The following is a 14,215-nucleotide window of genomic DNA, read 5'->3' as shown; positions in this document are numbered from 1 at the left end:
CAGATCTGCATGTGCCCTCAGAGAATGTGATTCAAAATACTAGCCAACTCAGATTCCAAGGGATTTGGCTAACTGCATATACTGTATGTGATGGTGTAAATACTGCGGCAGCATGGATTATTGAATCAGAATATGACCCACTTTACTCCTGGCACTCGTGTATTTAAGCCTGCCCAACAGAGTAGACGTTTACATTGCAAGACTGTTTAGCATAACAGCGAATCAGATGTTGGCCAAAGCACATTTGGGACTCCCGAGTGGCGTAGCGGTCTAAGGCACTGCATCTCAGTGCTAGAGGCATCACTACAGACCCTGTTTTTAATTCCAGGCTGTATCACAACCGGCTGTGATTGGGAGTCCCATAGGGCGGCGCACAATTGGCCCAGCATCGTGCGGGTTAGGGTTTGGCTGGGGTAGGCCGTTATTGTAAATAAGAATTTGTTCTTAACTGACTTGCCTAGTTAAATAAAATAACAAAATACAGATTTGCGATCAGGCTTGGTGGCAGTATGTTATGGTTTTTCTCAATCGTGTACAAGCAATTTTTGGATCCGTGTTGAAACGTATCTTTAGCAGGTCAGCAGCGATCAAATGCATTTACTAACGTTATGATCATTTTCTTGTCTTTGTACCTGACTTGCGTATCTTAGACCACCTTTTGCAAAACTTTAAATACAAATGTCATCAGTGAATACAAAATGAATTGTAGTCTTTATTTCACAGAATATTAACAAATATTTTTTTTCATCCGAAGAGAAATGTGTACAACACTGTTTCCGGCAATGAGTAAATACTATCGCACGAAATTCTATTTCAATCCCATCAGTGTCCTACCATGTACAATATCGGGAAAAATCTAAGTAATGGGGACTAATTTATATGATTTTGTACAATATTGCTGACATGCAGAGTGAAGTTGGGTTACGTCTAAGTAAATCATCTCCAACATTGTGACCTTCCATTGTAGAGCTTTGGTGTAGATTGAGGCTATACATTCATATCAGTGGAGTTCCTCCATTGTATTCACCTTATTGCCTATCATGTGCACCAATGGAAAGTCTACAAAACTATGAGCAAACCAGCCTATGCATTGAATACAAGGAATTAAGATTGGGATGATACCAATGAATGAATCCTGCACACAATGTGCTTATTTTAAAAACATTTAATGTGTATGAAATATGCATAAAAGGAGTAATCGCACATAATTCTGCACCTCTCAATGGTTGTAGGCTAGTACCAATTTTGATCATGACTTAGTGACTGCAAATAAAAGACTAACTTTGTTTTGTCTGCTTGTACTCCAGAGATGAATATGGTTGCATTAATGTCTTTGCAGGCAGTCCTGTTTTTTAAAATTAATGTAATTGACTGCATCATAGTTAAGAATGTATTAAGAAAGCAATTACATTTACTGTTCTGCAAAAGGCCAGAGTCGTCTTGTGGACTGTTGTAAAAATCGACAACATTGTTCCAAAAACGCTTTTACGCGATTGTGAAAAAGTATACTAAATAAATACACTTTTTACAAATACACATTCAGTTTATTTTCAGAGATGCTGGCTTGCAAATAAAGGTGAGTAAGTCCATAGTATTTCCAGTTCTTTCTTTAAATTTAATTTGTAAGTCGCTCTGGATAAGAGCGTCTGCTAAATGACTTAAATGTAAATGTTTAAAGACTATTAAAACGCTTGATTCATCAAGGCAACTTGCAAGTGCTTTTCCATATAGCTCCACTCATACTAACCAGCTATGCACATTCATAGCCAGATCTCCGCATTAGGCATACTGTAGTGATTTGATCATTGATGTCGGTATTTGACACAGGTTTCAACGCCACCGTCAACCTTTAGTGGCAAGCAGCACACAGTGCGGCAGAGGCACCTCTTGGGGCACGGTCAGCATCATAATGGTGAGGTGTGTGGAGGAGCTCTCAGACCTTCATAAAGAAGGGGTCTGTCCCAGAGCTTTACTGGAAAGTATGGTCTACGCCCCGCTCCAGTGTTTCCTTCTGCTGGTCTTGCCACTGCCTCAATAGGGCTTGCCGCTGCCTCAATAGGGCTTGCCTCCAATGGCAGCCAGTATCTCCTGGCGCTCCTCAGCAGTGGGCATGTCAGGCTTCACGCCGTCTCGTCTCCTATTCACCATGATGTTGTGCTGAAAAAAAGAACAGAAAACACTGGAGTCACGTCGATTTAAGTCCATAGGCCCTGTGATATGCACTGATTTGGGACAGTTAGGGGCGGCACGCAGCCTAGCGGTTAGCAGTTCAAATCTCAACTGATGCAAAAAAATGATAATTGGGTGCCTGAAGTTTTGCCCTTGAACGAGTCACCTAACCCCTTAAAATTGCCTCAAGGGCGCTGCACCCCCAGGGTGGTTGTGTGTCTCCTGGGGGGTGTGAACATAAAGGAGTATTTCCAATCTCTGGAAGTTAATGGACAATGAAGTACATATTATAATGCAGATGGATAGATGAACAAAACCAGAACATTACCAATTATTTTATAGGGCAGCTCCATGCAAATGGCTACTTTCCCAAGTCTGCAATGTGGGTGTCCTGGAACACAGCCACCGCAAATCCCCATCTCAACCCAGTTGCCGTAGACAGAGGCTCGTTAAGGGGTGGGTTCTTGCCTTAGACCGCTGCGCCACTCGGGAGGCATTTCATCACAGTGCTAGAGGAGTCACCACAGATCCAGGTTTGATCCCGGGCTGTATCACAACCGACTGTGATCAGGAGTCCCATAGGGTAGCGCACAATTGGCCCAGCGTCTTCCGGGTTAGGTGATGGTTTGGCCAGAGGGTCTTTACTTGGCTCATCAAGCTCTAGCGACTCCTTGTGGCAGGCCAGGCACCTGCAGGCTGACCTCTAGTCAGTTGAACAGTGTTTCCTTCGACACATTGGTGCGGCTGGCTTCCGGGTTAAGCGGGCGGGTGTTAAGAACTGCGCTTTGGCAGGTCATGTCTCGGAGGACGCATGACTCAACATTCACCTCCCGAGGCCTTTGGGGAGTTGCAACGATGAGACAAAATCGAAATTGGGGAGAAAAGGGGGGTAAAATTAAATAAAACAATTAAAATAAAGTGGCCTCTTCAGCAGGTGCTAATCAATTAAGCTAATTCCATAGTTTAAAGACTGGCACAGAATAACTCAACAGGCAGCGAGCTTTGAATGCAGTGAGTCATTCTGCTGGTCCTTCCAATTTTAGTATTAAACATTCCCTTTGGACAACCTGTAAATTTGAATTCTTCATCTTTGCCTCATGTTGGCCTACATGTGTAACCGATGTGAAATGGCTAGTTAGTTAGCGGTGGTGCGCGCTAATAGCGTTTCAATCGGTGACGTCACTCGCTCTGAGTCCTGAAGTAGTTGTTCCCCTTGCTCTGCAAAGGCCGCGGCTTTTGTGGCACGATGGGTTACAATGCTTCGTGGGTGTCAGTTGTTGATGTGTGCAGAGGGTCCCTGGTTTCAAGCCCAGGTTGGGGCGAGGAGAGTAACGGAAGCTATACTGTTACACATTCAATACTTAATATCTATTTTAGATCTCTCACTGCATTAGGCTACATTAGATTGGCACTCATGGATTGCGCCAATGCATACTCACCCAGTATTTTCTGCAGTTTTTGTATCTCAGAAAATACGCAGAACACATGTTCTTATCATAGTTATTGGCATCCAAACATTTCTGAGAGCCATCACTTTCCTGGAAAAGAGTAGTCATGTGGTTGAATTCGACAGAAATGACATTAACATTCAAACCAGTATAGATCTCAAATGTAGTAGGCATAATCTCATTAAAACATGTAGTCTGCATACTAATACATACTTCAATGCATGGGTTTATATCTTTACTTCGAAGCTTGCGCACGTTTTTGTCCATTTCTTACTGCGTCGCTGAAAAAAAACAAAATGTGCAATACATTGAAGTCGATACATTGTCTCGTGCAATTAAACAATTTATTTGATCACGGTTGGCTACAATAAAACATACAAGGTCAGGGATGGACCCATTGACCTATGTATTCTCAAGTGCGGCAACAATGACTGGATAAATACCAGGTACAAAAAAAAAGATCATAATTTCAGGAACAGCAAACTCATAGCTGCACCTTGTAGCTCGAGCTGCAGCAACAACGTTATATGATTGAACGTCAGAGAAGGCGAAGCGAGAGTGTTTACGCCGCTCAAAATCTGTCCACGAAAATAAGACCACGAAGTAATTTTTTTTGCATGGGAGTCAGTGTCGAATTTGTCTAACAAAAAAAATGTAATCGCTAATTTCCTACTTGAGGCTTATTTGATCTGATATAAGTTATGTTGTTACGAATGCAGTGACAGTGAACGCACGTGGCATTTTGGCAAAAAAACGACTTTAAATCGGAGTTGTGCCTGTTCACACGCATTTCTGCCCTCTAATTGGCTGGAATGGTCCCACCTGATCTCGCCTACCTTCCATCTTTGTGGACATATTTCCATTGTTACAGCAGTCACTCGACTATCTTGTCAATATAATAGATCATCTTCGTCATTGACCTTCGAATGAGTGAGCTAGCTACTGCAACTATAGCAGCTAGCGAATAAAAAAATAAGCCCGCAAGAGGGCTAACGATGCTTTCTGCTAACCGATGTCACAAAAGTGACACTGCAAAGGCAAAAGGTTACCTCAAAAGTTGTGTATGACTCTCCCCCAAGTTGTCTGATAGTGCCGCAGCTAGCATAGCTAGCTAGCCAGCCAGGAAGCCGAATTGTTTGATAATGATATTTTCACGCAACAGCGAACCTTTCGCAAATCACTGCGCTTCGAGTTTGGTCAAATCTAAACGACTGCCCTCGGCGTGCCGCACTTACTTTTCTTGATTTTATGTGGAACTCTTGGTTGAATGCGTGTGCATCTATTCCCTCATGTCAGTTCGAACGTCATTTAATAACATCGCACTACGATGTTCATGACGTCTGCAACAAACTGACAGCAAAACTGACCAACAGGACAAAATACAGGAACGACGACAGGGTACTTTTCAGTAAACTGACAGATCGATAAGCCAATAGGACGGTTCTAATGACATCCTTAGTACACCTATTGTTATAAATAAAACCAAAACGAAGTCAATGCGATTGACAGTATCACTAGCGAGTCCGAAAATTGAACTTTATTAAAAGGGACAAACAATGACACTGAAATATAAAAGTGACAAGACGTTACACAAATCAAAAATAAGAGGTGGGAGGGATATTGAGTAGGCGTGGCCAAAATGTATGTTTGGTTGCATCGCAGCGCATATACACAATGGCTGCTGGAAAGAGGGGAAAGCAAACAATTTTCAGGCCCGCCGCGTCTAGCAGAAAATATGAGAAAAAAATTATAAAAAATTCGGAAAATAGTTGAAAGTCAAGAAAAACTCCGTAGAAAGGATGTTAAGGCTCCTGGGGTGAGTTTGGCGTAATTTAAGTAAATTGTTACGGAGTTCTTGAATTAAAATATCGGGGTTATTCAAATTATGAGAGAGGGGTGAGCTAGGGAAAAAAGTTTGTGTTAATCAGCACCCAGTTTGGGACCTCAGAGGAAACCAAAGGAAGACAGAAATATTAAGAAAATTTAAATAAATTGTGTCATTAGCGCTAGGCATGTCACGTTGCGTGATAGTGAATGTCAACAACCATGGGAAACAGTTGAGTTGAGAAAAGTTAAGAAAAGTTTAGCAATTTTGTTTCGTTTAAGTTTTTCCTGAATATAATAACAACAGTGCTGCGAGGACAGCCGACGGGAACACACGCGCACTTAAATATATCTAAATTATTTAAAAATGCATGCTGTGCGCATACTGTTTTTATTTTTACTCACATGAAGGCTACACCAGAAAACACTGTAAACATGCCCTTATCGATAGAAGCATTTTGCCGAAACTTGAAAATACGAAATTTAATAAGTGAATTGTGATTTTATTATCTCTGTATTATGTCATTTTTTCATCCAGAATGTAGGCCCTATAGACAGAACACGTCTTTGACTAAAATCAGAGATGACAGTGCAACTTTGAGTTAGTTTAAATAGACAAGTATCGAAGAGAAGAAGTTGCTTGTCAATACCATAAACAACCAAAATGGAGGGAGAACTGCGGGCAAACTAATTAGGCGATGCTAAACATTTGCTTATGCATGTGTTCATGTCCGTCTATTTTGTACAGAGAGTTATACTAAGTTTAACAACATGCATTGGATGATGTTACAAGCTGCTGCTATGTTACATCAAAATCACGTCCCATTGACTTTGATGCGATTAATTAAAATGTTTATATTTGCAGGTTGCTTATATTATCAAATTCAGATTGGACATGATGATCAGTAGCATTGCATGTATGATGCACTGATATAGTAGGCTATCTGTTTTTTTGTGTCGTGTATAAAGCTATTCCCAGGTTATTGTTAGCCATAGCATTGAGCCCCTGCTATCTGACTGGTGCTGCTCATGGCTATAGGACGCACGAGGAGCCTATAGCAACATGGCAGAACCTCTACAAGTGAACTCGAGATGGGTTCACACTGCTGTTTGGCTTGGGTTTTACAGTCATGTAGGCTATTGGCCGTTTTGGGGAGGTTTCTCTTGAATGGCACAATTGCGCTATGGATTTCCTATTGTGCATGTTCAGCCAATATGTTGATGTTGTCTCCTATTTAATAACTATGTGGCTTATATGGTGAATAGCAAGATGCAAAAAACCTTGCTTTTGAAGTGTGTGCTTTGCTCTCCTAAATTGGTTTTCACATGGTGACAAGTTTTGCATCTTAAAGAGAAAGGCTTTCCCCTGCCTTCTCGTTTTATCATTTTATGAACGGCTTCGATTGGCATTTACATGACTGTAAACATGTCAGATGCAGCTGTAAAAAAATAAAATAATAATACTTTAAATGAAATGGTAAATATATATTGTTACGTAATGTCACTGAAGTGTGTGCAAATCACTGCATTCTTATAATCTGAGTTAGGCTAACTGTGGTCCACATATTTTCCTATTCATAATGTAATAACTTGACTATATGCATTCATTTTGGGGTGCATTATATTGTATTACAGATAAAACTTTTGTTTATTTTATGTATTTGAATAGTTTTTATTCTAGAAGCATTTGCACCAGAAGATGATGAGGAAAAAAGTAACTTTGTTTCTATAACATTTTTAATGTGAAATGTATCTAAATAAGATGAATCTGTTGCATTAAAACACTTGTTTGTTGCATTGAAACACTTGCAACTTTTATATGTCTTAGATTTTGGGATAATGCTAGTTTTTGATTAGATCTTTTAAAACTGTATAGTTACATTAAACACATTAGGTTACATTTTCTTGTTGGTATAAGGTCGAATGGAATCAACAATTGAAGAGTTTCATTCTAAAATGGTACATAGCAATTTTCAGAAATGTTGGTTAAATTAGCTTTTATTGTTGAACTAAATTGAAGAGATTGGTGTGTTTTTTCATTATCTAATCATGGCATAGGATTGTTCAATGACAGACATGGTTTTTTTCTTCTCAAATCTATCACTTGATGGTTTCATTTCAGAGAGACGAATAGTCATGTTTGTTTGCAAAATGCCAAATATCCGCTTCACTCTCAGAGAAATAGGTAGTAGCCAATTGCGAGGTTTTACACAGTCAAATGTAACAAATAACAATTTTTTTTAAATAAAGAACTGAACAAATGATACTTTTGTGATATCATTATAAAAAAAATATGATAATTCATTACAGTAATATGATATCTGTATGTAAAACATTTACATTTGACATTTTAGTCATTTAGCAGATGCTCTTATGCAGAGCGACTTACAGTAAGTGCATTCATTTTAAGATAGCTAGGTGAGACAACCACACATCACAGTCGAATACACAGGATATGAACATCCCATTCCAGCTCAACAATGGATATATAGCGTTTTGCCCAAAAAATAAAACATCTTCATAACATCTCAAATCTATTATACAAAATCTGAGATCAGTAATATTTTACACACACATGGAGGTACCCATAAGCAATAATCTTTGATGAAAAAACAAAAATATGAAAAATTGGTGGATATAGCGTTTTGGAAATAAATTCTTCAATTGGCTTTAAAGGTTTAATATTCATAGAGCATTTGATATACTTTATATCTTTACATTATTGATGTAGTGTCTTTTTCATCTGTTCACATCAGAAGACAAAAAAAAATCACATTTTAATTGACCTATTCCAGTAATCCAGTGTCTTTTGGAATGCTGTCTTTTTCAAGGCAGATGGCCTCTGGTATTGTCTAGGTTTTATGTAAAATGTCATATTTTACAGTTTAATCATTGGTTCATGTTTGAATTTGGAGTACGCCAATGGGGCTACAGCTGAAATGCTCACCAATGTAAGGTGTATCAAATACAATTGGATGATGTATATTCAGATGTTTATTTCTGTGTATGAATATCCAGAGAACAGTGTCAGAGAGAGTCATTCTGTTACCAAACTTTGTATCTGCACTGCTCCTCAAGTAAATGTGGAAATTCTTCAAATAAGTCCTTGTGCATAGAGTTGTATGGTATATTTAACTTTGCAATCATTGGTTTTAGTTTGATATACATTTTAAAGTGTCACCCTGCTACAGTGGAATTGCCCCTATCTAACATAAATGATTGAATATATGTCTATAAAGTCATGTTGTTAGACAGATAGTGAGAGGGTTGAGAAAGAGACAAACGTTTGTTTTAATGTTGCATGAAGAACGACGTTTTGTCTTAATGAGAAGCATGGTCATGTTGAGATGATTTGCAGTTCTAATCCATCCAGACATCAATGTGTAAACCCTGTTGAAATTGTAAATACCTGATTTGAACTGCTTTAATTTGTCCGTTTGTAGAATTGTGCATTGTGAGTAGAGATCACCAGAAATGGTTTTGATAATCATTAGATCAGAAAGTGTTATTATTTTATTTCGTAACATATTTTTTCAATAGCATTATGATACATGTTTATATGACTAAATGTATCGTAACCATATCACTTTTCAGTATGATTTGCTCACCTTATCATTAATTGTATAAGGCTGCTCAGACTGTTGTCCAAACAAAGATGGTTTAATGTGCAACCTCAGAGTTTTTAAGCAAGGCTCCAGAGCGGTGACCTTACAAGGCCTTTAACATACATATAGCTTTAGAAAAATCCCCTTCACACAACATGACCTATGTATTGAATAGCGTAGAGCAAGGAAAAATGGAAAAAAAGCATTAGCTCTATCGAAAGACATAACTATCAAGCTTATGGATGCCTGCCTTAACATGCCTGAGCTTGGCATTAATAACCCCCTCCAATAATTGTGTACATTTCAAAACATGTATGCTCTCCCCATATTCTTTAATGAGAGCTTCTGTGCACTTCCTTTACACCCTGTTTCCTGCATACTTCCCTTCCCGGCTTGCATCGGGAGTCGGGACTAGTTGCTCCCGGGATGATCCAGTTTGAGAGGACATGGGTAATTAGCCATGCGGGTTTGGCAGAAGCTGCGTTCCTGTTGTTGCGGGAATGTTACACTGGAAGTCTTTTGAATCATGTCCTGATAGTGGAGAAATATAGGATCAAGAAAGATTGAATGCCATATTTAAACACAATGGCTTGATTACTTTTTTCTATGACGGATTTGATCTAGATTTTCAATCTCATGTTATCTATGAATGGCCCGTACAGGGTTTCTCATCAATACTGGTCTGTAATACAAATTATAAATGTATTCCCCTACTTGTAGAATGATATGGAATTGCAGTAGAACTCTTCTTACGCTTTTGAATGAGATCATGAACCTTTTTCCCTCCCCCTCTCTCTCACACACATCTTCAGGCGCCTGAGTCCTGGCGGTGTTGAGCACATAAAACTGGAGAGAGAACAAGCGTCGTTGACAGTAGGTGGGCACCGCGTCCTTGTCCAACCAGCCGCGCTGCCCTAGGGTGCCATGGCCACGGGAACCCAGGGGCACTTAGACCACGTTCCGGATAAAGCCAGGCTCGCGGCGGCCACAGGGAGGCGCAAGAGAGCGGAGGGGGGCAAGCCCAGGAAGAACTTCCCCTGTCAGCTGTGCGAGAAGGCTTTCAATAGCGTGGAGAAGCTAAAGGTGCACTCCTACTCACACACAGGAGAGAGACCGTACCGGTGCTCCCATCAGGACTGCACCAAGGCCTTTGTCTCCAAATACAAGCTGCAACGGTAACAGAACAAGCACCTGTTATCTTCTAGTAGGCCATACTGTATTCATATGTACAACACTTACTGTAATATGTAGTTGTTATCTTTAGTAGTCTGTCATTGTATACATTCATGTATTATTTAAGTTTTAAAATCACAGGTATGTGTCCTCCTGACTAGCATGCCTACATAAGCACTAAGAGTTATTGCTGAAATATAAAGTGTTGATGGATTGTCATCTGTGTTCAAAGGCATATGGCGACACACTCGTCAGAAAAAACCCACAAGTGTACGTACTGTGAGAAAATGTTCCACCGCAAGGATCACTTGAAGAACCACCTGCACACTCACGACCCCAACAAGGAAGCCTTCGCCTGCCAGGAGTGCGGCAAGAGCTACAACACCAAGCTGGGCTTCAAGCGTCACCTGGCCCTTCATGCGGCCAACAGCGGAGACCTCACCTGCCAGGTGTGCCTTCAGCCATTCGCCAGCACCGGCCTTCTCCTGGAACACCTTAAGACCCACGCCGGCAAGTCCTCGGGTGGCACCAAAGAGAAGAAGCATCGGTGCGAGCACTGCGAGCGCCGCTTCTACACACGCAAGGACGTGCGCCGCCACATGGTGGTGCACACGGGCCGCAAGGACTTCCTGTGCCAGTACTGCGCACAGCGCTTTGGCAGGAAGGACCACCTGACGCGCCACATGAAGAAGAGCCACGCCCGCGAGCTGCTGAGGGTCAAGACAGAGCCGGCCGATTCGCTGGACTCACCCTTCTCCTGCAGGCTAGCCGGAGGCGTCAAGGGCGAGCTGGCCACCATGTCGACGCCGCACAGGCAGCTCCAGCTCAACCTGTACGGTGGTCCTCTGCTGCCCCAGCACCACTGCCCCACCATGCCCCCCCTGGACACAGAGCCCAACCCCCCACACCCCTTCCCCCTAAAGTACCAGCTGGGCTCTAACCTTACCTCATACTCCGTCTCCACTCTGGAGAGGGAGCAACATCTAAAGGGAGAACTGGAGACGTATCTGATGGAACTGCAGAGCGGCATGCCGTCCTCCTCGGCCGAGGGGGCTCAGCTTTCCTCCGCCTCCAAACTGGAGTTAGACTCCCAGGTGGGCTCGTTGGACGAGACCTCGTCTGACGAGGCATCTCTGTCCAAAATCTCGGCATCAGCGGGCGAGTCGCTGGCCTCCTCCTCGTTGCTCGACTTCTCACAGCTCTTCAACTTCCTGCCCTTGAACAGCCCTCCTTATGGGCACCAGGTGACAGCCGGTGGGGGTCTAGGCGGGGTCCCCTTCCCGCCAGAGGAGGCGCTGTCTCTCGTCCAGCTTCCGCCCCAGCCCCTGGATTCTCACGAGGTGACAGGGAGCGGGGAGGATGTAAGCCCCCTCCACAGCCTCTCCTCCTCCTACACCTCTAACCTGAGCACAACCACCACACTGCCCCGCTTTCACCAGGCCTTCCAGTGACACAACACACACGCATGCACACACACACACACACTTACACACGTACGGTAAACACACACAATTATATTCTGCAAATTATTATTTTCATGCCAGTAACACATTTTTGAATATGTCTGCACAAAACTACGACGAAATAGCACTTCTGTTCAACAGTTATGGGATTCTACACATACAGACACTGACACAGTATATTAGATGTATGGGTGTGTATCAGCACTGACATATACCACATAGCTCAAGCCATGGGATAATGGTTGACATTTCATGTGGTTAGTGTCAACAATGCTATATCTTCACCGCCCTTGCAAATTCACCACTATAATGTTGATGACCAACACAGTCCATTTTAGTTCAAACAACAATTAAACATAACTAGGGTTTTGGAGTTTTACATAGAGGAATTTATTTAGGAATGTGATTGCAGTGATGTATTTCTACCAATCTATACTCTTAACTCCCTTTGCCTTGGAGTAGATTGAACCTAGTATGTCGATTTAACCATATTTTCATATAGAACTTTTGTGTGATGTTGAATGTCCTCACCGCTAACCATTTTTTAAATGTCTTTATCTCTTTGTTTTGTTTTAAGATTTATAGCAATGCAATCATATGTTTTTAAACATAAGGTACTGAAAAGCCCCTTGTGGAATGTAGTGTGAGAATCATCCCTGTTCCCCATCAAAACCAAAGTCAACCAAATATCGACTGAGTTGCCAGGCAGAATAGTGTCATGGTATCGCTGATGGTTGTAAATGTTGCTGCTGCCTAGTAGTTCCCCTATAGGCCGATGGGATAACTCAGCTATAGATTGACTAAGTTGTTCGTCCTCATTTCATTTTATTTCATATAAAAGGGACAAGATAATATACCATTTTTATGGCAAGAATGTAATAGTAGGCCTGATTCCATTTCGGTCCCTAGCCCTTCGCTGCTTCATACCCCTTGGTCAAAATTGCTAAAGGACCGAAATGGAACCAGACAGTAGAAACAACATTAAAGCACTGCCACATAACTAGGGTCAATTTGTCTTTCCTCATTCTACTGGTTTTAGTACCGGATATGAGGTTAGAAATAGTTTGGGGAGCTATAACTCAATCATTGCCTGGCTACCCAAACTCCTAGCTCCAGCCAAACGCTATTGGCCTGAGCACCTCCCTGACGATTTCTAGAATGCAAACGCATTCTAACCGTTCTGATTGGTCCCAGAAACCGATGGGTTGGGCCAGAGCCAGAATACACGTGGGTAAAGCGGTGTTTAGAAAATTGGTCATTGGCTTTGATACTCTGATTGGTTAAAGATGATCCAATTGCTGATGATTTTGTTTTGTACAACAGCCCTCATTTTGATGTCACCACAAACAACTTCAACGATGGCAGTCTCAGAATGAAGTATGTAGCGAACATAGAGCAGCGGAAAGAATTCCGTTTGAGTCGTCAGGCAAACCCAATCATGCATCAAATCAAGGATAATGTTAGCAATATTTAATCCGCAGGAAGCAGTGTAGTAGAACCACCAGTTGCAAAGAGAAATATGTCCAGTGTGCAGTTTGAAGAGCTAGATGGGTTTCTTTAAACATGTATCTGGACACTGTATGAGTATGCTAAGGTTTGTGTGAGCCTACATCACGTGTTTGTGTTTCCAGTCAAGGGCTAGTATGTGATTGCAGAGGAGAGGACCCTCACGTAGAAAATCTGGGAGGCTGTGTAGAGCGGTCAGAACAGACCTGCCTGTTGCAACTCATCTAGGTGGTGTGATGGATTAGTCATGTCTGAATGTGTGAATGGGAGATTTGTGCCTCACACACGCAGACATTCAGAGTAGTGAATGCAAAAGCACTTTTAATGTAATATGTGACACATTGCTCATTCACTCAGAGCAAAGGGATGTCCCAACTTTACATTTCAAGTCAGTATCCAGTAATCCAAGATTATCTTCAAGGCCCATAATGCAATTACAATATTTTGGTTTTTATTTTATTTATTTTATTTTGTGTTTTTTTATTAACAGGTAAATACAATATTACAGCCAGCCAGATTCCTCTTGTTATACTATTCACAAAGAAGGAACCCTCTCAAATATCAGTATACTGACCAATGGCAACCAGCATATCAGCTCAGTACAGAAAATGCTTCTCTACAAATGCTGAGACAGAAACACAGCTACTTTAGCTTACCAGTCCCTGAAGTAGCCCCTTAGCACCAATTTAAACAGTTGTTTTGACATTGTAGGTAAGGTTTAGATAAAGTACTGTATTCTACACCTCTGCATGATATGAACTTGGCTGGAGTTCATACTTGGCCGCCACGGTTGAAGTGTTCATGAAGGATTTGGTTTTTAGTGTCTCTAAATGATCTTGTCAATGTTGTACGATGTGTTGTATAGTGCTGTATGATGTAGAAACTAGAGGAAAATCCCAGCAATGATGAAATATGGATGACTGGTCTGGTCTGGTCAAAAAGTGACATTCCCAGAATTGTCTCTTAGCGAGATGCTGTAACACTGTGCTGAGAGACACTGACCCTGCTGCTGTCAAACAGTTCCTGA

At 41.5% G+C, this 14,215-nt stretch overlaps 2 protein-coding genes across 3 annotated transcripts; one reads left to right on the top strand and one right to left on the bottom strand.

Annotated features, from left to right (window-relative positions):
• Positions 1–699: 699 nt before the first annotated feature.
• Positions 700–4,986, bottom strand: chchd7 (coiled-coil-helix-coiled-coil-helix domain containing 7). 2 transcript variants are annotated; one of them, XM_029755843.1, is made up of 4 exons: positions 4,853–4,986; positions 3,831–3,898; positions 3,609–3,707; positions 700–2,157 (listed from the first exon to the last, which is right to left on the bottom strand). In XM_029755843.1, the coding sequence occupies exons 2-4, from the start codon at positions 3,882–3,884 to the stop codon at positions 2,053–2,055; spliced, it is 258 nt and encodes an 85-aa protein (XP_029611703.1). In that variant the 5' UTR covers positions 3,885–3,898; positions 4,853–4,986; the 3' UTR covers positions 700–2,052. The 2 variants fall into 2 exon arrangements, with proteins under 2 accessions (XP_029611703.1, XP_029611705.1); XM_029755845.1 differs by lacking the exon at positions 4,853–4,986 and adding an exon at positions 4,667–4,846.
• Positions 4,987–5,216: 230 nt separating this feature from the next.
• Positions 5,217–14,091, top strand: plag1 (pleiomorphic adenoma gene 1). The gene is made up of 3 exons (XM_029755842.1): positions 5,217–5,433; positions 9,859–10,221; positions 10,452–14,091. Exons 2-3 carry the CDS (start codon positions 9,971–9,973, stop codon positions 11,668–11,670), a joined length of 1,470 nt encoding a protein of 489 aa, XP_029611702.1. The 5' UTR covers positions 5,217–5,433; positions 9,859–9,970; the 3' UTR covers positions 11,671–14,091.
• The last annotated feature ends 124 nt before the right edge of the window (positions 14,092–14,215 follow it).

Source organism: Salmo trutta, chromosome 6, assembly GCF_901001165.1.
Source record: "Salmo trutta chromosome 6, fSalTru1.1, whole genome shotgun sequence".
NCBI classification, from domain to species: domain Eukaryota; kingdom Metazoa; phylum Chordata; class Actinopteri; order Salmoniformes; family Salmonidae; genus Salmo; species Salmo trutta.
The sequence above is the reverse complement of the archived record's forward strand: the minus strand, read 5'-3'. Positions and strand labels throughout refer to the sequence as shown.

What these genes read in the sequence shown, in the direction of transcription:
- chchd7 (XM_029755843.1), bottom strand. Translation starts at nt 3,884, where the DNA reads ATGGACAAAAACGTGCGCAAGCTTCGAAGTAAAGATATAAACCCATGC. An exon ending in ATATAAACCCATGCATTGAA is followed by an intron (nt 3,708 to 3,830) that starts GTATGTATTAGT and finishes ACTCTTTTCCAG; the next exon opens with GAAAGTGATGGCTCTCAGAA. An exon ending in AAAACTGCAGAAAATACTGG is followed by an intron (nt 2,158 to 3,608) that starts GTGAGTATGCAT and finishes TCTTTTTTTCAG; the next exon opens with CACAACATCATGGTGAATAG.
- plag1 (XM_029755842.1), top strand. Translation starts at nt 9,971, where the DNA reads ATGGCCACGGGAACCCAGGGGCACTTAGACCACGTTCCGGATAAAGCC. An exon ending in TCCAAATACAAGCTGCAACG is followed by an intron (nt 10,222 to 10,451) that starts GTAACAGAACAA and finishes CTGTGTTCAAAG; the next exon opens with GCATATGGCGACACACTCGT.